At 44.4% G+C, this 24,916-nt stretch overlaps 1 protein-coding gene across 3 annotated transcripts in view; it reads left to right on the forward strand.

Annotated features, from left to right (window-relative positions):
- The window catches only part of VPS13B (vacuolar protein sorting 13 homolog B), a 2,423,697-nt gene that overhangs the window by 531,742 nt on the left and 1,867,039 nt on the right, over positions 1–24,916 (forward strand). For all 3 annotated transcript variants that reach the window (XM_069220546.1, XM_069220545.1, XM_069220547.1), the window contains exon 17: positions 14,012–14,196. In XM_069220546.1, coding sequence (XP_069076647.1) covers positions 14,012–14,196 — 185 coding nt within the window. The remainder of the gene's footprint in view (positions 1–14,011; positions 14,197–24,916) is intronic.

Genomic DNA, 24,916 nt, shown 5'->3' on the forward strand with positions numbered 1-24,916 from the left:
TTGGTCGATGCTCCCTCACCTTAATAAAGGAGCGGCCCTGAGTGCTTCATTAGCCTTAAACCAATTAAGTCCTCATCTCGAAGAGCATGTTTAACTAATTGGCATGGGCATCTCCTGGGCATCCAAGTGGTGCCCAAGCAGTAGCCCTGAGTTCATAGATCTCGCAGTACAACTGACCTGTTTAGTTGGCTTCTTTTTCCATAAGGATTCCACCTCCTTTCTTTCTTAGTCTGGAGCAGATTAGCAAATGCATTTGTTTTGGATCTGGTGATAAAAATTAACAGCCATGAGTTCAGATGTAGGTGGGTGGTGCAAGGAAAACTATGGGTGGACCTATAACAATTCGTAGTTACCTTCACAGTGACAGCAGACACTTGCAATGGTTGCCCCCAGGGTGCTCTAATAGGGTTTGAAAGTCTGGTTCCCAACCTGTGGTCCGGGGACCCTTGGGGGTCAGCGAAGCCTCATCATGGAGTCCGCAACTGGTTAGAAAATTAAATACCATTAACAAATTAGGTCCCAGCTTTCAGTAATAACTCAGTGGAGGGTCCCCAGTTTCCAATAAAGATTCATTGGGGGTCCCCAGGCTCCAGTAATGATAAAATATAAGTCAAAAGGTTGGGGACCACTGTACAGTTTGAACCTCACAGCTGAAACTGCTGCCTCACAACAGGGTTAGTCCTGAATGCATTTAAACTTGCACATGTGATACCTGTCTTCTAGGACCTGTGATTGAATGAAAATAACCCAGGAACTCTGTAGACTGGTAGCAATGTATTTTTACTGGTGACATCACTAGAATAAGCAGCTGTTACATGGTTGCCCAGCCTTTACAAGGCAGAATTGGTTGAGTCTAGCAGATGTAGATGACATGTGGCTACAAACAGATGTTAGAAGTAGAGGGATATTCGTATTATTGTACTCGTTAGCAGCTTTAAACACTATAGATTATTTCATTCTCCTGGGACATTTTAGCCAAGGTGTCATCAAGGACATCTCTTTTGTGCCAGTAGCCTTTTGTGTCACAAAGAACTCGGGCAGTGAAAGTTGCACAATTTACATCTCCTGCACACCAAACTACTTGTGCAATACCAGATGTCTTATATACCACTTTAGCTTATTTTTTCTATGTATCTCCTCTTGTCCATGATCACACCTTATTAACTGGACTTTCATTGAGAAATTATTAAATATGACTCAACCTATACCCGTACACAATCATTCTATGTGTACTTGCCGAAGTCGAACTCAGCCCGATAATCAGAGGACTTTTTTTTTTTAGCGAAGACTCTTGGGTTTGGACTTCAATTGTGATCATTCTGCCTGGGCACACCGCCTACTCCCATTGTCACTGTAAAGACGTCAGGCATTCCTGCCTGTAATTCCATTGACTGTTAAGGTGCCACATATATGTTAGGTGCTCCTCAGGACCTAGTAAATGATCTTCCCACACCCCAGCTATCCGTCTTGTGAGGCACCTGTGATACCTTTGGTAGTGTTCAATTTGGACTGTGGTAATAGCCCATGCTTATGGCTTCCAGAGCTTTTTGTAAGAAGAAAAGAAAAGTTACAAAGTGGCCCAGATGGTAAAACGATGGAGCATGCTCATCTCCCAACCTGTTGTGGAATGAAAATTGTATTGCTGTGTGGAGGATTCTGTACGTCCGCCCACCTGCCAGATGCACCAAGTTTATGGATCTGTGTGAGGTCCATTGGAGGTCCCATATAAACTGACTTGAGTTACAGGGAAGAAATATAGAAATTATATCCTCGTGCTTAATTTGGTGTTCCAGTTCAAAGTACCTGTATGTGGTATCTTTGCATAAAGCAAACAAGGCAGTTATAAGTGTCCCTCTGGAACAGACTGCATAGATGGGTCAAGAGTTTGGTGATCATCTCATTAGGAAGACCAATAAATGCATACTTCTTTCTTACATAGTCTTGACTCACAGAATATGACGTGGTGTGTAACAAGTATGTCTGCTCTCAGCAGTGTGTTTGTTTCAGAATCAAGGAGTCACTGACGTGGGAAACACACCAACTGTCAATCTGTGTGGTATGTCTAAGATCATGACCAATGAACCCTTCTTAAAGCAGGAACCTCTTCTCTCCAGGACAGCACTAAGGATCTTTGATTGGATTTTGTCACTGCAGCTACTGCCTCCTGCCACCTGGCCTTATCCGGTTCTTAGAGCCCAACATTACACACTGCCAGCCTTTCTGGTCTTCTCCAGTGCTCTGATGAAAGAACTACACATGCTCCCTGGACTGTGAAAGCCTGGGGAATCTGCACCAGCGCAAAGGGTTCGACCTAAAGCACTTTCTCTCTGCCTTCCAGGACATCTTCACGGTGGATGAATGAGACCTAGGCAGCTTCCTGTCTGAAAGCTCTGGGCCAGGTCCTGTTACTCTGCCCATCATCCAGTCGTCTCAGCTCCTGACACTCCTGCCCAAGCATGGGTCTCACTTTTGCTATGGACATTCCTGTCCATGACATCATGTTTACGAGCATGATAGAGTTGGGGACTGGGGACAAAGTCCTGAGCTGGTTCAGCTCCTTTCTGAGTAGACGCACACAAGCTATTTCTTTGGACAATTCATGCTCCACTTTTAAATCTGTCACATGCGCCATCCCTCTGGGATCTTCCCCTCAATCCCACTCTTTTTAACCTTTGTTTCTCTCCTTGCCTATCGGGTAGCACCTTTTAGTTTGTCGTTTTTTGTATATGCTGATGACACCCAAATCGTTTTCAAGATAAAGGCTCTCTCTTGAGGCACAGATATTTGCACAATGATTAGTTTTCACCAATGGGATCTATTGTCTTCTCACTGGTGGCCCAGTTCTTTTGGCATTCCACTCATTCCATTTGAATCTGCCTGCAACCTGGACGTGATCGTCATTTCCGACTTACCTTTCAGAAATCAGTTTTCTTATTATTCTTCCTTGAGAAGAGAAGGAAGATTCTCCGTCCTGTTTTTATAAAATATGGGATTCGGCCACCAGATGAGGGTCTTAATCTGATATGTGGCCTCAGGTTCCCGGATGTAGCTATTGTTACTGGTCAGTTCTTGCGGACAATTGTAACCTCTTATTCTGAACTCTCTTGCTAAGTGATTTAGACCGAGGATAGGATCTGTCCTCCCAGGTTGGTAGTGACTTATTCTTATCAGATAGGCCGACTCCGACCATGTCAGGAGGTTAATTAACTGGGATACCAGGGTTTGTGATAGCTGTTTTGCATACTGCACTTTATAAAGTTGGTTGGCAAAATGAGATGCATGTCTTTGGAAATCTGGTACCTTTTCCAAATGCGGCTAATAGGTATGTGATAATGGAGTTGGTTTCTATGCTGCACTTTTTATTGGTTTAGTTGGCTAAATGAGCTGCTTACCCTGGGTAATTTATTCACCCCTTCCAATTGCTCTTAATAGGTATGCAATAACGGGTCGTGGCCTTCTACTGAGGTTTGCTTCTTTTAGATAGGCGAGTGTCGACCATGTCAGAGAGTAGACTGAATGGGACCTTGGGGTTTGCGATAGTTTGGCCCTGCATTTTGCACTTTAACGTTTTACCCTGCAAAAACGAGTTGTATGCCCTGGGAATTCAGCAACTTTTAAAAGTTATTAATAGGTATAATAACGTGCTGTGAACTTTTACTAAGTTATGTTCTTATCAGGAAGGCTAGTGTTGGTCATGTTAGGAACAAAACCATGGGAATTGAGATAGCATGGCCTTGCATATTGCACTTTATAATATTTTACCTGGCTAAATGAGTTGTGTGCCTTGGGTAATTAATTATATCTCAAATGTTTTTTAATAGGTATGTGATAATGTGCCTTTAATGCCTTCGATTGAGAAACTGAACATTCTGATGGATACAACTACCTGTGGATTCCTCACCTAATGAATACTCCCATGGCGCCAGCATTCAACGGAAATCTTCTTCCTAGTCTCTGCACGTCGACGAGGACGTCACTCTAGCCCACGCGACGCCGTCTGACGTCATACAGGCAATAAGAGGTCCTCGACGACGTGCCGACCTCAGTTCCCTTTTTTCCGTGCATTCGAAACGGTTATCTTCGAGGGAGCAACTGTTACTTTCGTGGTTACAGTGTATTTTTTGCTGCGTAGTCCTTCGCTGCAGTAATAATGTCGCAGAGAAAGTCGGGTTTTAAGCCTTATCGTGAGTGTGGGGGCAAGATGTCAGTTACGGATCCTCACTCCGACTGCCTTTGGTGTTTAAGCTCCGACCACGACGTCTCGACTTGCGATTCATGCCAGCATATGAATCCAAAGGCCCTCAAGGAACGTGAGGCGAAGTTGTTTATGGCGAAGTCGAAGAAAGAAAAACATCATAAGAAGTCTTCTTTGCCAAGGCATCGGCGTCACCAAGACTCCCGGCGCCGTAGAGAATCACGGCGCCATTCAAGCAAGGAGACTCGTTCCAGGTCTTCGGATCGGCGCCGGAGGACTTGGGAGGTCAGTCCCACGGTCACGCCGCATCCATCGACGCCGTTGCCCTCTCCGGCGTCACCGACTTCACCTGGACAGGCGTCGGTGATTGAAGTGGTGCAGCCTCTGGTTTTGTCTCCGGCGTCGCAGACGTCGAGGCCGGCGTCGGGGTGGCCTTCGATACAGGCACCCCAGTATCCGGCTTTTCCCACCCCTGGAGCCGATAGTACCGCATTCCTAAATGCGATGTATACCATCTTCCAACAGATGGCTCCAGGGGGTGCTCCGGCTGGCCCTTTGGCCTTTTCATTGGGTGATCCTGCGCCTCTACGGCCGGCACCCTTTATGCCCTTTCTCCCTTTTGGGAACGTGGGCTCGGCTCCGGTGGCCACTCCGGTGGCTTCGCAGGGATTGGTCCCGGAGATTTCCATTCCGTCGTCGGGATTTCGTCCTGTGACTCCGGTGGATCCATCCGCTCCGAGTGCTCTTTCATCGGCGCCGAAGTTACCTGTGGCACCGGACGCGGCGTCAGTGGCTTCTGAAGATCGGCGCCGATCTTCGGCTTCGGCGGAGGCATTGTCGACTCCGCGTATCGAGCAGAGGCTTCATTCGAGGAGACGTGCTCTCCGTTTATTAGAGGAGCAGGAGTACCAACGAGTCCTGGAAGAAGGAGAACTAGAGGATTCGGGTGATGGACTGCATGGTCTAGATACAGCCAGTGGGCTGGACACTTCCCCGGAGTGGGATCTTTCGTCTCCAGGGGAATACACGGAGGAGGCTGCTTCCTTTCACGCAGTGGTACGGAAGGCAGCTAGTTTTCTGGACCTGCCTTTGCCGGTGGCAGAGACAAAACAGAACCTTCTGACAGAGGTGCTTCATCCGGCCTCAGCTGCGGCAGAGCCTCTATTGCCGTTTAATGACGCTTTGCTGGATCCGGTGCTAGAGGTGTGGAAGAGACCAGTATCTTCCCCAGCGGTTCATAGAGCCGTAGCCAGGAGGTATCGAGCTGCACCAACTGACCCTGGCTTTCTTTCTAGGCACCCTACACCGGAGAGCTTGGTGGTGCAGGCCTCCTGTTCATCCAAATCAGCGCCTGGTTCTTTCCCGACGGTGCCTGGGGACAGGGACTCGAAGAAACTGGATGCGCAGTCCAAGAAAATATTTTCGTCCTGCAGTCTGGCGTTGAAGGCCACCAACGCAACTTGTATCCTGGGGAGATATATTCATGCTCTTATGGATGACATTTCCTCATCATTTACGGATCTTCCCCAGGGTCTTTTGGATGTTGTTTCAGATGCCCAGGCTGCCGCGACCCAGATTATTCAGTCTGGGCTGGACACGACCGACTCGGTGGCCAGAGCAATGGGCACGACTGTGGTGGCAAGGAGACAGGCCTGGCTCCGTAATTCGGGGTTTTCTGCGGATGTGCAGTCAACCCTATTAGTTCTCCCTTTTGATGGGGACAAGCTGTTTGGCGCCAAGGCAGATTCGGCCTTGGAATGTTTTAAGGAGAGCAGGGCCACAGCCAAATCGTTAGGACTCCAAGCTCCTTCTTCCTCTGCCTCTTCCAGGATTTTCAGGAGGTTTCGGGGATTCGGGCGTGGCTCTTCCTCCTCTTCCTTTCGGGGGAGATTCCAGCAACCTGCCTCTTCCCATCCCTATAGATCTTTTAGAGGGAGAGGGAGAGCCCGCACCAGAGGAGCCTCTCAGCAGCACTCTGCCTCTTCCTCGTCCTCTGGAGGGGTGCAGCAGGGAAAGCAGCCTTAGGCTTGCACCATTTCCCACTCACTCCTCTCCTGTAGGGGGAAGATTACAGCATTTTCTCCGCAAGTGGAAGACTATTACAACGGACACTTGGGTTCTCAGTATTGTGGGAAAAGGCTACACCCTTCCCTTTCGGGAGTTCCCGCCCCTCATCCCACCCCGCCCATCTTATTGTTCAGAAGAACACCTCCTGTTGCTAGAACAGGAGGTACAAGTCCTCCTTTCAAAGGGCGCGGTAGAGTTGGTCCCAGAGCAGGAAAGGGGTCGAGGTTGTTACTCAAGGTATTTCCTGATTCCCAAGAAGGATGGTCGGTTGAGACCAATCCTGGACCTGAGGATCTTGAATTGGTTCCTCAAACAGGAAAAGTTCAAGATGCTGACCCTAGCTCAGGTGCTTTTGGCGTTGAACAAGGAAGATTGGATGGGGTCTGTCGACTTGCAGGATGCTTACTTTCATATCCCGATACTCAAGTCACACAGGAAGTATCTCCGGTTTATGGTGGGATCGCAGCACTATCAGTTTGCGGTCCTTCCGTTTGGTCTTACTTCAGCACCTCGAGTCTTCACGAAGGTGATGTCGGTGGTTGCGGCAGAGCTCAGAAGGAAGGGGATAGCAGTATTCCCTTACTTGGACGACTGGTTGATCAAAGCCAAGTCGCCGGAGCTTGTGTCGCATCATCTGCAGTCAACGACTCAGTTGTTGTTCGACCTGGGTTTTTCGGTGAACAAGCCCAAATCTCACCTGGAGCCCTCTCAGTGCCTCCTGTTCATAGGGGCAGTACTGGATACAACATTGAGTCGAGCCTTTCCTCCGCCTCAGCAGATTCAAGATATTCAGGAATTGGTTCCAATGTTTCGAAATGGAGCGGTAGTTCCAGTCCTCAAGGTCCTTCGTCTGCTCGGTCTGTTTGCCTCCTGCATTCTGTTGGTCACGCATGCTCGCTGGCACATGAGGGCTCTTCAGTGGTGCCTCCGAAGGCAGTGGTCTCAACACAAAGGAGATCTAGAAGGTGCTGTCAAGATCTCCAGAGATGCTGCTGTGGACTTGAAGTGGTGGATTGCGAGCAACAATCTTTCACAAGGAAAGCCGTTCGCGCAGTCGCCACCAGTGGCCACGGTCATAACGGATGCTTCCACTCTAGGGTGGGGAGCTCATCTGGGGGATCTGGAGATCAAAGGTCTTTGGTCTCCAGAGGAGCAGATGTTTCATATCAATCTGTTGGAGTTACGGGCTGTACGTCTGGCTCTCAAGGCCTTCCTCCCTTCCCTTCGTGGTCAGTCGGTACAGGTCCTGACGGACAATACTACCACGATGTGGTACATAAACAAACAGGGAGGAGTAGGGTCGTACCTTCTCTGCAGAGAAGCTCTTCGACTATGGTCCTGGGCAAAGGACCATCACATTTGCTTGGTAGCAAATCATCTGGCCGGGGTCTTGAATGTACGTGCGGACGGTCTCAGTCGCCAATTCTCGGCAGACCACGAGTGGCGTCTCCATCCAGATCAAGCCCGTTTGATCTTCCAAAGGTGGGGGTTTCCTCGGGTAGATCTGTTTGCCACTCTGGAGAACGCGCATTGTCCGTTATTCTGCATCCTCCAGTATCCGATGCAGGGAGCGTTGGGGGACGCGTTTCAAATAACCTGGTGCGGCCAGTTGCTTTATGCGTTTCCTCCCATACCCTTGATTCCTCGAGTATTGAGGAAGATTCGCCAAGGCCGGGCGCTAGTCATCTTAATAGCTCCGGATTGGCCAAGGAGGGTGTGGTACTCCGACCTTCTCCAACTCTCAATGTGCCCTCCGCTCCGTCTCCCTTTCAGGGCAGACCTCCTCTCGCAGGGGCAGGTTTTACACCCCAACCTCCAGAGTCTGCACCTACATGCCTGGAGATTGAACGGGGCAACCTGAGTTCCTTCTCTCTCCCTCCTGATGTAGTGGATGTTATATTAGCGGCCAGGCGACACTCCACTAAATCTATCTACGCTAATAGGTGTTCTAAATTTGTTGCGTGGTGTGGAGAGAGGCAGATTGATCCCTTACATGCTCATCTATCGGACGTTTTGTCTTTTGCTCTGTCTCTAGCGCAGAAAGGTTGTGCAGTGGCTACCATTAAGGGTTATTTGTCGGCCTTGTCAGCCTTCATTTGTCTTCCAGACCAACCATTATTTAAATCCCCTATTGTTATCAGATTCTTGAAAGGTCTTCTAAATAAATATCCTCCAAAACCATTTGTTATGCCGCAATGGGATTTGTCCTTGGTCCTGACTTTCCTTATGGGGTCCCCTTTCGAGCCTATGCATTCTTGCCCCTTAAGGTATTTGGTTATAAAAACAGTTTTTCTGGTAGCTATAACATCTGCAAGGAGAGTGAGTGAGTTGCAAGCCTTATCGGTAAAGCCCCCTTATACAACTTTTTATGGGGATAAGGTGGTGTTGAGGACCAAGGCTGCTTTCCTCCCGAAGGTTGTTTCACCCTTCCATTTGGCTCAGACAATTACTTTGTCCACGTTCTATCCTCCGCCTCATCCTTCTAAAGAGGAAGAAAGACTGCACCGTCTGGACCCCAAGAGGGCGTGCGGTGAGCTTCTTTATTGATAGAACAAAGGATTTCAGGCTGGAGGATCAGCTGTTCATCGGGTACGTGGGCAAGAGGAGAGGAAAGGCAGTCCACAAGAGAACACTCTCCAGGTGGGTGTTTCTTTGCATTAAAATCTGTTACTCTTTGGCAAAGAAGGACCCTCCTGAGGGCATTAGAGCTCATTCCACCAGAGCTAAGTCGGCCACTTCGGCCTTGGCCAGAGGTGTTCCTGTGGTTGACATCTGCAAGGCCGCAACTTGGTCGTCCCTTCACACTTTTGCGAAACATTACTGTTTGGACTCTGAGGTCAGAAGGGACGGCCATTTTGCACGGTCAGTGCTGCAGGATTTCTTGGTTTGACCATTTAGGCACCCGCCACCGGGCGTGGTACTGCTTTGGGACTCTATTCATTAGGTGAGGAATCCACAGGTAGTTGTATCCATCAGAAGAACGAGTTACTTACCTTCGGTAACGACTTTTCTGGTGGATACATTAGCTACCTGTGGATTCCTCACAGTCCCACCCGCCTCCCCGTTGCCTTTCTGGTCTTACCAAGTAACCCTTGAGTGCGCTCCTCTTGGTCTTCAAGGTTGCAATAGATGTTGTATATATGGATACTTGTGTATATTTATCTGTATATATATATATATATATATATATATATATATATATATCTTTGTGTACATACATGATTTGCATATATTTGTTCGTTATATTAAATTTACAGCTATTCATTGCAATATTGTGTATTTTACAAGGTTATGGGATGTTGCCTTGCTCTTTCATTGCATTGGGTGGTTGTTCTCATGCACGTAAAAAATGTTGGTACTGACGTCGGCACGTCGTCGAGGACCTCTTATTGCCTGTATGACGTCAGACGGCGTCGCGTGGGCTAGAGTGACGTCCTCGTCTACGTGCAGAGACTAGGAAGAAGATTTCCGTCGAATGCTGGCGCCATGGGAGTATTCATTAGGTGAGGAATCCACAGGTAGCTAATGTATCCACCAGAAAAGTCGTTACCGAAGGTAAGTAACTCGTTCTTTTATGCTGCTTGTATTTATTTCAGGTTGATGATAAATGCTGGTGGCTTAGATTTAATTGTTATGTATTAATTTTATGGTATTTCTAATCATGTATGTCAAATGATGTGTTTATAATGTTTCTATAAGAATGTATTTCTTACAAATAAAGGATTTCTGACTTTGGAACAAAAACTTTGAAACCAGATTGTTTTCTGCATTCACATTCACCTGCAATTTATGCTGAAAGTACTCGGGAAGATCACCTCTTTTGGTTCTTCATTCCCGAAAAATATTGGTCCAATGCTTAGCACTAGGTAGGCTAGACTATTATGGCTCTTTATTTACTGGTCATTCCTCTTTAGTGGCTCACAAACTGCAACTCGTGCAAAATGCCACAGCACAACTGTTCCCAATTCTGCTTCCGTATCCTTATTACCCCTTAGCTCACATTGGTTACCACTTTCCAAATGCATCATTTTCAAAGCACTTTGTTTCTGTCATACAGCACTATTTCTGATAGGCTCCGACAACTACATGACCACACTATTCACTTTTTTAAAACCCATAATCAATCTCAGACCTTCTCACTCTTTGGCACTTAACATCCTCTGTTTAAAAAAAGTATTGAATTGGCAGACAAGCCTTTTCTGTACTCACAGCTTCCTTGTGGAATAGCCTTCTTCATCAACTTGCTTCAATTTTGCAAATTACTGAAGACCTACCTTTTCGCTCATTAACAGTAATTTTAGGTCTCGGTTTAGACAGTACATGTTCTGACTCGAAGAGACTATTGAATTCAATATGTGGGCTTCAGCCTGCCCATAGGCTACCTATTTGCTGACTCCATCGTCACACTCATTCTTTCTCCCCATTTGTCCATGGCATACATGCATCATGCCTCTTCCTGTGTTTAGCCCCCCCGAGAGCATGGACCAAATGCTACTGTCCATCCGCTGCTCCCATTTTAGGAATGACTTTTTTCTTTGGTCAGGAGAACTTCACACAAGCGCTAGCATTTTCACTCACTCAGATGTCTGTTTTCGGCACAGCTGCTGTGCATTCAAACAATGAGGTCAAATGTCAGACACTGTTTACTTTTCTTTCTCTGACTTCAAAGGGAGAGGGTTTTTTTTAATTATTGTCCTGGTGTTGCTTGCTTATCCCCCAAGCCCCTCTCGCTTCACTGCCAGACCCATTCCCACGCCTCCTCCCTCATCACTGCTTGTTGATGCTGTATTCGTGAATAGTAGAGATGGGCAAGCCACTTCCAAAGCACAGCTCTTCTGTTTCATTCTCAGGAAGGCAGATGCTATCTGAGGAATACTGCCTTTTGAATTTGAGCCCAGGGCCTTTCATGGCCCTGCAATGACAATCTGCCGGTAACCAGAGACTTTTCTGTGCCTGCTTCCCGACAAGCACTAACGGGTGCTTTAACTGTGATAAAGTAAAAGCAGGCCTGTTGTACTGTACTAATTTTTCACTAAATAATTTAATGAGAATTAAACCGATCTGGCACAGCCAAGGGCTGTCATTTAATCACAATTAGCTTCAGCGCATAGATGAAATTAAAAGATGATGTACATTCAGGTAGGACGTGTTTTCAAGGGCTTCTCTGGCGATACCTTCATACAAGTGAGCCGCTCACTGGTTCATATGAAAATCTACCGTTCCAGACATCCTTTCAGGGTCATTCATGTATCCACTGTCCCTTCTCTAACTGTCTGAGTCGAGACTCTGTACACAGTACAATAAAACAAGCATTGCCAAAGCCAATATTTCTGGATTGACGCCCTCATTTTCTCTTTGTTAATGTTTATTTTGTTGTGGTTTTTGTAAAAATAAATTTGTCATTCAACCGTCACAACTTTGCATACTTCAGACCTACTTTTTTCCTTTTTTTCCTTTTCAAATTCCTCCACCATCTTGTTCTTTCACAGCTGTTAGCTATTGACCATGTTCACAAGCTTCACTATCCTGTTTCCATCCTGTTCATTACATGTCTCCTGTTTGTCTCCGATTTAGTTCTTCATTTTCATTTCCTTATGCTGTTTTAATCATTCTTGAAATTTTTTGCTGCTTTCATCTCAGGTTTGGTCCTTTTCTGGCTTTCCCCCTTACCTCTTTGATCAGGTTTTCTGTCTTCTGGAATGAGTCTTTGTTTTCTCTTGGAGCCTTTTATGCTCATGGCTACCAAATCCTTTTCTTTTTTTTCTTTCTCTGTTGATCTTCGCTCACTTCTCTTATTGTGTCTCTGCTGTACAAGACTAAATGACCACAAATTGTTCTAAAACTCAAGGCCTGATTACGACTTTGGTGGGTTGGGATGAACTGCCGCTGCTTTATGGCAGTTCACCTGCCATGTCCCTGCCAGTCTGACTGCCAGATTATGAAGAAAACTGCAACAGGGGGTCAAGACCGCCGCAGTCTTGCTGCCACCGCTGATACTCCTGCTTCCGGAGCGGTGGCAGGAGAGGCAGTGGCAGCCCAGGCATATTATCTGCTGGGCTGATCATGACCTACCTTTCCGCCAACCTTTTCTTAGTGGGGATACCGCCATGTGATAGTCAGCAGCAAGGCAGGTAATGAGCTGAAGGTAACTGCTCAAGGGTGATTATGCCCTTATGGAATGTGACTCTCACTCAATTTTTGCCCCCCAATGCCGGCGGATCAGGTGTGTGAACTGTCACTTGCAAAACGTAATGCAAAGACACAATGCTCCTGTCTGGCTCGAGGCACCGCAGTATGGCCGTCATTGCCTTCCGGCTCTTTTCTAGAGCTGAAGCCTGCCGCCGCCATGACTGCACCGCCCACACACTGCCAGCCCCGTAGAAGAGTCGTAATGTGGCGGGGGAGATGCTGCCATCTTTGCAAGCTTTTCTCAACTGCTGCGGGCTGGCGATGTGCCCGCCAAAGTTTTAATCGGCCCCTAAGTCTGAGCAAGACTTAAATTCTGTGTTTCCTATTCATTCCTCGTATCCTGTGCTACCTCTAGCTTTTTTTCTCCCTTCTACGTCTCTGCTTGCAATTTTTTTTAATTCAGCCCTCAACTTTGCCCCTGAGGTTGCTGCTGTTGCAGATCTCGACGTTTTCAGTTCTTCAATGTCCGCATTATTAAACCTTGAATTAACTTTTCTGCTCTGAAGCTCCTACTTCTCGCTCTTGTTCTGTCTCTTCTCAAATATTGCTTTTCTGTGTATTAGAACTTGACTACAAATCTCTCTACTCATCCGCAGTCTATATAAGATGATTGCATTTTACTTTTGCTTTCTCATTTTCCTCGCTCTTTTGCTTCTAACTTGTAACAGTATACTGGTTTCCTTTTTCCATTCCATTCAAATTTTGCTTACTAAGTATTATTTATTCTTACTGATCCTACTTTATCCTTCCACCTGTCCCCTACATTATGCCTCTTCCCTCTTGACGTCCTTTAGCTCAATGGGGTTTACTCTCTTTTGAACTATTGCCTGCCTTGCTGTGAAATAAACCTCCTCTAATGTTCATATTGCTTACTTTGTCCTCTTTAAAATATCTATTGAAAGGCCATTTACTCTCTGCCCGATCTACTACTTAACTGTGGCCAGATTAGTTTGTTCGGCATTTCACTTCCTTGTATTGTTTGCTGTTCTTGGACAGTGCTTTGGATAAAAAAAAACTATAAAGAAATTATGCGTGTTACTCTTCAGCGCCAAAAATAATACCCCACACACTTGCTACTATTCCCCCAGCCCTACTAACTACACAGTTCTTCTGTCGCCTGTCAGACTCCCAACACTTATCCTAAGACTTCTATCACAACCACTTATGTAACTCGCACTCAATAGAGCGTTGAAGTATAAACTGTTCTCAGGTGACTACAGGCCCGTCTAAATGGCTATGTAAAAAACCTATAGCAATTGAATGTGTTAGCCACAGACTTCTAAGGTGCTCACTGGTCATCGGCCAATGGAGTAGAATATTTGTGTTAAGATGTTTTCTACCCTTTTACCCCAGAGTTGAGTCTTGTGACAATGATGATGTTCCCATGCCCCACTAGAAAGAACTTCTAAATGTGGTCACCAGCATGGGAGTTCTATAAGTCACAAGTTCAGCCCAACAGGCACGGTTAAGTAAAATATTTTTTATTATCATGAACATCATGGTGTCTTTTTTCATATTTTGTCAGCATTTCCAAACATTTTATTTTTTGTTTTATTTCAGGGCCAAGAGATCTCATGTTCCAGTAACAGAGTGCATATTTGAGCTTCCCAACCTAACGTTACAGTCTACTAGAGCCCAGACACTTCTTCTGAAAGCCATTTGTCAGAGCTGGTCTCATAACATGAGCAATGTAGGTTCTGCTCCCATAAATGAAGCTCTGCTGAATGAGGTTTTTCATGTTCCAGGTAAGGGTGCTCTTATTTCCTTTGAGAATTTGATATTTAACTTGATTATAATTTAATGGATAGGAGTGTGGCTAAGCAGCAAATGCCACCTATCTTCAAAGGGTGTATGAGGAGAGCGACTATGCCTGGGTAATATTTAGCTTGGCAGATGCGTGAGCGTCAGATGCGGAACAAGGTTACCTCCCTATTTGATAATGAAAAAGGCTGACAGAGCCTGTCCAGATTTTTGAGAAGTTTCTTAGGCACAGGAAAAAAGCTCTTTATGTTGTACAACAACAGGTAACCATCAATCGACTTCAAAGTTTTCTGTCTCAGCTCTCTCTCCCCAAAGCGTGGTGTTATCCAAGCACAGGCTCTCCTAACCACAGTTTTCCTTTAAGAGATAGAGGAGGTAGTGAAGTCATTTCCCAGTCGGAAAGAGTGTGGTGGACAGGGACTCACGGCTGTGTTTTTTAAGAAATTCGCACCAGCCTTAAATCCTGCATTGATAAGACTTGTCAATCATATATTAGAGGCAAGAGAGGTCCCGGCTTCTTTCGGCACTTGGGTCGTGGTTAGCTTTTCATGAAAAAAGATAAAAAATAGAGGATGTTAACTCCTATAGACCTATTAGCCTGCTAAATGAGGATTATAAAATCATTACAAAAGTGTTGGCTAATCGGGTTGTTAAAGTGCTGTGATCTATAATAGATCCAGACCAGTGTGGTTTTATTAATGGGAGGCAACGTTTCTCTAATACTGATATCTTAATTGAGGCTCTGGACTATTTTTCACAAAACCGGGTTTCTGCCCAGGGTTTTTTATTAGACACAGAAAATGCATTTGACCTTGTGTCCTGGGTCAGTCATTTTGCTATTCTACGTGAGTTTGGGTTCCCTGAGCAACTGATTCACAGCACATCACATTAGTATATTGGGGCTACAGCTTAGATTGTCATTATTTCTTATAATATAGGGTCTTGTGCCATTGTTAGGAGCACGCGGCAAGGATGTCCTTTGTCGCCTTTTCTTTTTTCGTTATTTATAGAGCCTTTAGCCATAGCAATACTCACTGATCAAATTATCAAATCCCCAATAAGTGGAATGACTCCTATTTAATTGTATGCAGATGATATAGTGCTGTTTTTAAAGCCAGAGAAGGGAAATGTAAACCAGGTTTTTAAAATATTTCAAGACTTGGGTGGATATAAAATAAATAAGCTGAAAACAGAAATCTTATTAAGTAATTGTGCACTAGACACTTTACTAATAGAATTCCACCCCTTGGTAAATCACCGCCCTAAAAGATACATAGGAATATATGTCCTGGTAAATGTGGATTATCTATTTGTTCTGAACTTTGTCCCTCTGATTCACAAGATCAAAGCACTTTTTTTCTAGTTTGATCGATTTACCACTTTCAGTAATGGGCTGGGTAGCTTTAATTAGAATGTCACTTCTGCTTCTGTGCATTTTCTCATATTCAGCAGTTCCATGCACCCTTGAAATGATGTTTTTTAAAGAAATTGAGGGTATGTTCTTGACCTTTATACAGATGAATAAGATGCCTAGACTGGCTATTGAGGTGCTCTATAGAACTCTAAAGGAAGGTGGTTTTGCCTTGCCTGATCTGAAATTGTATTACTTTGTTAATTTTGCACATTGTTCATATATATTTTTTTAAATTCTTGGTAGGATTAGTGTACACAACTTTTTTATTAATCTGATTTTTCAGGAGTATAAGATTGTCGATTTTCTGTGCCTTACAAAATCCCCCAAACATGTCAGATATTTTAGTATATGGATGCAACAGTCTTTTGTTTGTATAAAACATTTTTGAAGTAATTTAGACATTAGCCAACTCTAAGCTGTCCCATATTTTGTTAAAGGCTGGATGGAAACCACCACTCGTAGATCCATCAGTTCTTGGGTAGGTATTTTGAGGTATCAGAAGGTTAATACACTATGGGGACGATTGAGTTCTGCGGACAGCTTACACTGTCTGCCGAACTTCCAACGGGGAGGTTTCCGCCATATGAACTATCTCCCTGCCGGCGCCATTAGGGGTTTCCCGCTAGGTCACTGGCCTAGTAGGAAACAGCATTGCCTCAGGCTCATAACTGAGCTGGCAGCAATGCTGTAGAGCGCAGGGTGCACGAACAGACAGTGAACATTGCGATGGAACCACCCCTGGGGCCCCCTGCACCCGTTCTCTGCTAGCATTTTCATGGTGGTGGTACTCCCTTGAAACCGCTGGCAGAGAAGAGGGTTGTAATCCCCAAGGCAGTCATGCTTGCAGCGCTGCCCTGGTGGATTAGGACCAACGCTAGGACCTCTGATCCTGGCAGAGTCGGCGGTTCCCTGGTGGCCCAACCACCACAGTTGTAACGTAAAAACAGATGATGGATGGAATGCAGAACAAATCATGCATTCACCCCCAATCACAGATCTAAGTTTAATCCATCAGTTTTTTTTACTTGCCATGCCATTCCAATATTGACCCGGCCATATGCAAATCAGCCTTGACTCTGTTTCCCATGGGAACAGTCCATCCCGAACTGCCAAACCAGGTCCTCCCTGGACCAGAAACAAGCATCCTGCGACCGGTTTCAGGGTATCACCCTTCATCAGCCAGACTAGCATGAATCTGGTGGCATGGCATAGCACGAGTTGTAATGTGGCAGTCGGAATGCCGCTCTGAAGGCGATCCAATCGCCATCCACGAGTCTGGCGGTCTTGTGACTGCCAGACTCGTAATGAGGCCCTGTATCTAAAGGTGAGAAATAGGTGGCAGTCAAAGGAAGGTCTTCTAGTCTCAGAGGAGACGTGGAATACATTAAATATGCTTAATTTTTCATTATTAAAAGGGGCTAGTTTCCACAGGATGCAGTTTTATGCAAAGTGGTTACTTTATAGGACTCCAGCATTTCTGCACAGAATTAACCCCCATCTATCTGATAGATGCTATAGGTGTTCAGCAGAGAACAGAACCAATTGGGCTCATATTGTCAAGAGTTGTCCACGAATAACCTCTTTTTGGGCAGAAATCCAGTCTCATTGCTCACGCCCTTTAGGGTTATAGCATGATATAGATAGTTATACTGCGCTCCTTGGATACTCTCCAGATATAAATATTTATTTTTGGTTGGAAATAAAGATTGTTCATATGTGCATTGGTAACCAGATCGCCAATTTTGCAAAATTAGTGATCTGAGCTGGTCCCTTCGTGTGAGCAGTGGTGCCTTAAAATGCAAAAAATAAAGAATCAGAATATTGGTACGCACTCAGATCTGGATCTCTTGAGAAAGTTCACAGGTTATGGGAAACTCTGGGCTAGGGAATATAGTGGTGCGCCTTTGTGGATCAGATTAGGGAGACGACACACATCAACAATATTTATGTGACACTAATTTAAGACTCTGGACTTGTGAAAATTTCGGCTTTGTGATAAATATTAATTTGATTCAATGTCCACTAAACTATTTATATCATATTATGCCGTGATGTTGCTAATTCCTTTGCTGTATTATTGCCTTTTTGTATGCTGTATGAATTCTCCCAAATAAAAAATAAAAGGGAAAAAAAAAATGGATACGATTTCAAAATGTAAAGTTAAAATTAGAGAAATGTGTTCTCAGTTTTCAGTTTTCTCAAATAGTGAGTTTTGCAGAAAAGCTAATAATAATTTAGGAAACTGGATAATAGCATCTGGAGACATGATCCAAAGTGTCACCACAATGCAGTAGATACCCAGATTTTTGGGCAGCCCAAAATAATTAGCAATTTTCTGGCAATCGTTGAAGTTGATGAGATACCTGGAGAGTGATATTGTGTTTAAATCTTATCTAGGCCCGAATTGTACTGGTGATTTTAGATTCCGAGTCTGGCAAGAGATTAGCAAAGGGAGTCTGAGCAGGAATGATATTAATGGCCTGCATTCACCCATAAACACCCACACTTCCATCTTCCGAGTCTTACTAGTTATTATTATTCTCTTACATAATATGTTAATACCCTATTTCGAATTTGAATTTAATGAATGGAACAATATTTTTACTAAAACATAACTAAATTATTTTTTATTCTGTACATCACTTTTAGTGATTAATAATGCATAATAATATATGTTTTTCTTTAGGTGTTGATTTATTTTTTAATTTAAAGCTAAAAAATAATGTAATTTACTATATTTCCATTAATTAAAGATTTATTTTCAAAGTGAGTTAATAGTGCTTAGTTTTTTAAAATGTTGTTATACATTTGAAAGACATATATACAATACAGTTACATTAATATTTAATCTAAAATATTTTTCAAATGTATTTCTAGGTAAATACATATAATTTCCCTATATTTTACAAAAGGAAGATTCTGTAGTCGGGGCAGAGTTCCATGCATGGTAAAGTTTATGGAAAACTAAGTATAAATTAAGTCCAAAGTAAATATTAAAAATGTTTTTATGTTAAACATTAATATCAATTCATTTAATATATTTATAATGAATGTACAGCAAAATATAAAATGCTGCAGCGCCATTAACTTTTGAAATACAGCTATAATCAATAAAAATATATTAAATTTAAATTATTTTTCTGAAAGTTAAACTAAACAATAAATTCCTATCTAAAGAACCAGAAAAAGATGTATAGAACGAATTTGAATTTTGTCATATTTTAATAAAAAATATTGTTACATTAATTTTTAAAGTCAATACAAGGAATACAATACTTTATAATTAAATAATACATAAATGCTATTTTTATAGGTTTTTTTCCATTAAATTATATTTCTTTATATTTTTGATTATTTGAAATACTGTATTTTCGTTCAGTATTATTTATTTTGGAGTTTTATTTCTAGTGTCCACCTCTATTATTTTCTGTGGTAGGGTGTTGCAGTACCAATGTTTGACTGTATATGGTCCTGGACTTACAGTGAGTTACATCTCACTCATAATGTCCAGCGCAGTAAATATGAGCTTGCTGTTTTGATTACTGTAGGGTGCCAGGTGACTTGCCTCGTAATTCAGGCCGAAGAGTTACAAAATCAACCGATTTCTGTATAGGTTGTCACTTTCTGTGATGGTAACCTTTGATATCACAGTATTCAAGTCAACATAAGACCAGGTTGATCCAAACATCAAATGAAGGTATCTCCGTTTGTGGTTGCAGCTATATTATGGTCATTACTTCAAACTGGAAATCTTCAACATTGCTCTTATTCAATATTTGGTGTTCATTAGTGTGTTTTATTAAAAGAGCTACGGCTGTTACTGCATCATCCATACTTTTTGGCTCAGATGGTGCGCTTGATTTCTGAATACTGTTCAGGTTCCATATGAGTTCTCGTTCTCAACATCAACCAATCATATCTCTAAGTATAGTTAATAAAAGATGGAAACATTTGTCATAGAACTCTGCAAACATCTGTTATTTGTCAATCTGGTAATGCATACAAATGATTATTTTCTTTCCTTTTGTCAAAATTGGATGTCATTTAAATTTGCACTGTTTCCTGTTTTATTTTTTGAGTATCTTTTAGTACTGCTAATTCTGTCAGTTCATCACTTCTTTATTGTTTCTTTTCTTTCTCGTTTAACATCCAATAACACTGCTCCAAGCAACTGAGCATACTGAGCACATGAGAAATCTCAGTTAATTCTACAGTGGCCAACTGGTTGTTATCTGAAGATTTTTGTCCTTGCTTCCACGTAGCCAATCAGAAGGCATTACATTTGTTTGTTTTTTAGGAATGTATGTTAGATGTTATTGAGTGTCACTCTCCTTTTTTACTGCCATATAGTGAAATATTTGATCCTACATTATGGACATTTGTCGACAGTCGACTGATGTCCATAATTAGACAGCAGATAGTTTGGACACTGTATTGTTATGTAATTGGAAAGAGTGCAGTATGGCTCTTGCAAGTGATACATCTAATGCTCCAAACAGAACAGACTAATGGTCACCGTGCATTCTCACTGGAAATATTTAGCTGACCAACCTAATGTTCAACTCACAATTGTTTACTCTACCACACCCACAAAATATGAGAACTATTGCTCCCTCTTGGCCTCACACACTACTGTATAATAAGGCTTTGGTAGACATAGTCTTTCCAGTAAATAGAACAGGACTTCCATGATCCCAACGATCTATTCCTCTGTAGCTTCTACTCCCACTTGAGCATGTAGGGTGGATTAACTGAAGTATTATCGTAATCCAGGCCCTTTAAAAGACCACATTTTAAGTGTTTAGATCTTTTATTATGAAATAGCTTTTTGAATGGCTAGGTTAACTATCACTTCTTAATATCTTACAGACGTATTTCCCCAATCAATGTGAAACTTAGATTTTGCTTTTGATTGAGTGAGGTTTAGTCACTTGGGTTTAGCTTGATTTATTTTAAAACCAGGGACACTTTAGAATGCTCCAACTCCTACCTTCAAGTGCGTAACTGGTATTTCACATCACATGAATTATATCATCTGGAAATGTGACCAGTTTATTCTAACTCTGTGGCATTTCACACCCCCCTGGAAGGACTAAATCTCCCTGATTGTCTGAACAACTCACTCCACTGCTAGGAAAATTGGTAGAGGCAATGAACGTCTTTGATGAGGATCTCTTTCTGATAGTACAAAAAAGAGATGGCTTCTCTTTTTGTGATGTACTGTATTAACACCATGTATTAAATGTCTGTCGATTATTGATGGAGGCCGCTTCGTATGCAGTCTTCATGGCAGGAACCTGGTGACCAAAATTTTCAAACACATCGTAAAGCCTTGATTAATAATGGACGGAAAAAGAAACATTTTGTGGCTCCTTGTGTGTCTTAAGCAATAGACTTTTTGTTGACTCGTCTATTATTCGTTTAATTCCTTCTGAACTTTAGGAGTTATTTAAAAAAAATAGATACTGCTTTTGTTGGTGTTTTTTATGTGATTTATCATTGAGGGCTGAAACGCCATTTGGGGCTACGTCTTTCTCTTTGGGGGTGTTTCTATTGTGAATTCCACTTTAGCTGGTGAGGTTTAGAGTCCTAACAGCTTCATTTGATCTGGTGACAATGAAAGTATATCAAGTTTACGTACATGTCCATCAGCTAAATACAACTGCTTTTCCTAGTATCCATAATTTCTCTCAATCATTAAAGTAAATGTGCTTATCTATCTGATTTGATATAATTGTGAATATTAATTCTTTAGCCTGTATGCCAGGAGAATATTATTTATTTTTTCTGTTTTGCTGTCAATAAGATCTCGCATTTTTAGGTCTACGACTTATTTGTAGAACTACTTGTTCGTTATTCAAGTTTCTGACAGATTGCACCTCGGAACGCCACTTATTGGTTTCCTCAATTGGCATATAACCTCCGTGACCGGTTTCTTGCACCAAGATCCAGGTTGGGGAACGGTACGGGAACGTTTTGGGGCCTCTGTTCCATTTCTCTATAGATTCGGGCATGGTTACAAAATAACTTTGTCCTGTTTCAAGGAATACACCCTGTTAGACACAGAGGTGTTATTAGATTAGGATCTGTCATGGCTCTGGACGGAGGAGCTATGAGCTTTTATCTTTTTTTTTTGTTTTTTTCTACATTACACCTTGCTGTAGTAGCTGGTCAGACACTTGCTAAAATACGAGGTTTTGGCGTCCTTAGGACCATGTTTTGAAAATGGCTTCATTCCCGGGCTTCAGCTTTCTACTGCCCTTAAGTCTTTGTCACTTAAGGATTAACAATAAGGAGTCTGTGCTGGATTTCAATAAGTTGCTTCCCACCTAGATTTCACAATATATCATGAATATACCTGTAGCGAATATTTTCATTTCATCCTCCTTTCATCAATCAAGCTTGTTAAAATGTTTGTGTTTAAGCATCATATCTTAATCTAATTCTTTTATCCTCCTACGTTCTTCTTGACAACGTGAGTCCCGCTTCCTTTGCGCAGCACCACCTGTTGCTGCTCCCTGTGGCATCTAAGCCTTTCTGGCTCTGGTGACCGAGCCCTCCTCCGCTCGCAAGCATTTGCCTGTGCCTCGTCCCTGGTTGTCCAGTGGGGAGTTCTATTGCCTTTCTGCTCCTTTGCTTCTTTCACTGTTTACCCTTCCTTTTAGTGTCTTTACTCCTTTGCACTTCTTGCCCGTTCACACTATTTTTTTGTGCTTTTTGACTGTTTTTCCCGCCTCTGCTGCTCCTGAGGCCCGCTGCATCCCAGCCCCGCATTTTCCCAACCTCCTGCTTCCCAGCTGAGCGGGGCCCCTCACCCCCCCTTCTTAATGACAGCCGCTGCGCAGTAAGGAGCGACTCTTACTGTCTTCTTGACAGCGTGTGCCTAGCTCCCCTGTGCAGCATCACCTGTTGCTGTTGCTCCCTGTGGCATCTGAGCCTACCTGGCTCCTGTTTTAGAGGCCTCCCTCCACCCACGTTTACCTGCAAGGCCGCATTCAGCGGGCGCGCTGGACTGCACCCAGTGCCTCGGACTCTGGCCCTTTGACCATCCATCGTTACAGTGCAAAGACACTCCATGGACTGAACTCCAGACGATCCACCGCTTGCCATCACGCCTAACCCAAAGACACCCCTGGACCTTTTTCCTGCTTCAGCTGCCACTGCAACTTCACCCTCCCATCCCTGAACCATCGAACAACCACCCCAGCTGCCTCAACTGCATCCTCCTCAACGTTTGCTCCATCCACAAACACGCCATAGAACTCTGGGACCTGCTAGACTCCACCTGCCTGGACATCGCCTTTCTCACCGAAACATGGACAAACCCAGCGTCAGCCCCGGACATCGCCACCACCATCCCCAGTGGCTACAAACTTCTCTGCAAGGAACGGCCCTCTCGGGCAGGTGCCGGCCTGGCCATTGCACACAAATCCACTCTCTGCCTGACAACCATGACAACAACTCAGAAGAATACTCCCCATCATGGAGCACCTCAATTTCCAGATCCACATCGACCCTAACTCCACCTTCCACGGCACCCACATCTACAGGCCACTCTGGCCCCCTCCAGCCTTCAGCGACTCCATCGTCGACATAATAGCGCACCCCATGCACTCACCTCCACTAACAACTTTCTCCTGTGCGACCTCAACTATCACATCGACAACTGCAGCAACCACAACACTGCTTGCCTGCTGGAGAACTTTGACACCATCGGCCTTAAATAACTGGGCACCTCGACTACATCGTCGGACACACACTCGACCCCATCTTCCCAGCCAGCAACAACATCAGCTTCTGCAACACCTCCACACTACACTGGAGCGACCACCACTGCATACACTTTTCCATCACCACACCTACCATCCACCTCCGCACTCTCCGCTCCCCACATAGGAAATGGAACCATATCACGGAGGATCAACTCACCAGCACCCTTGGCAAGTCACCACCTCCCACCCCCCCCAACCCTCACCTCCCCACCCCGCAACAGACACAAACATCTTGGCACGGAACTGCCACCTATGGATCTCCGAATGCACCAACATCCTAGCGCCACTCCGAACAACCTCAGGCAAACACAACCCCAGAAAGGCCAGCTGGTTCTCTCCCACACATCAGGACTCCAGGTGCACCTGCAGATGTCTTGAAATAAAGATGGAGTAACAGCAAGACCCCGGAGGATCTTGCTGTTTTCAAATCCGCCACCAACTCTTAGCACCACCACCTCATCAGATCCATTGGGACACCTGCCCTGCAGCACCGTATCAACAACACCGCACATAATACCAAAGAGCTCTTCGCCGTGATCAACGAGTGCACTAAACCCCAATCAGAAGCTGCAAATATCCCTCCATCCCAGGACCTCTGCAACAGACTCGACAACTATTTCCATTGAAAAATCAAGGGCGTCTGATAGCTGTGAACCCCTGAACCCTCTGAGGCCCCCCTACTACCAACCAGCCCAGATTCTCCGTACCTCTGCAGATCCTGCACTGCTGGGCCACCCTCACTATGGACGAGACCCGCCCCATCATGAGTAGCATCCACTCTAGAGCCCTCCTGTATCCCTGTCCCCACCACATTGTCAACAAAGCTAATACCTCCATTGCACCCGGGCTCTGCCACACTCTCAACTGCTCTGTGGAGACGTTACCTTTCCCGAGGATTAGAAGCACGCCGAAATCTGCCCGCTCTTGAAAAAACCAACGGCCACTCCTCTGTACCTCAAGAACTACCACCCCATCTCACTGCTGCCATTCCCAGCCAAGGTCATCAAAAAGGCCATCAACGCACAGCTACGCAAACACATCAAAAAGAACAACATCCTGGACACCTCCCAGTAAACTTCATTAGAAACCACAGCATGGAGACTGCCCGCCTCGCTGCCTCAGATGACATCTGCTCGCTCCTCGACTGTGGCCAAACAGCAGTCCTTATCCTACTGGACCTCTCGGCTGCTTTCAACATGGTCTCCCACTAGACCCTCTGCTCCAGACTCCATGCAGCTGGCCTCCGCAACAAGGCCCTACAATGGATATGCTCCTTCCTGACCGGCAGAACACAGAGTCAGACTTCTGCCCTACCTGTCAGAACCTACAGAAATCCGCTGCTGAGTGCCCCAGTGCTCCTCCCTGAGACCCACACTTTTCAACATCTACATGGCCCCACTTGCGTCCATCGTCAGATGTCACGGACTGAACATCGTCTCCTATGCCGTCGACACCTAGCTGAACATCTAACTGACCGAAAACCCTACAGCTGCCAAGAAGAGCTTCCACAACAGGATG

This window comes from Pleurodeles waltl, chromosome 2_2, assembly GCF_031143425.1.
Source record: "Pleurodeles waltl isolate 20211129_DDA chromosome 2_2, aPleWal1.hap1.20221129, whole genome shotgun sequence".
Lineage (NCBI taxonomy): Eukaryota > Metazoa > Chordata > Amphibia > Caudata > Salamandridae > Pleurodeles > Pleurodeles waltl.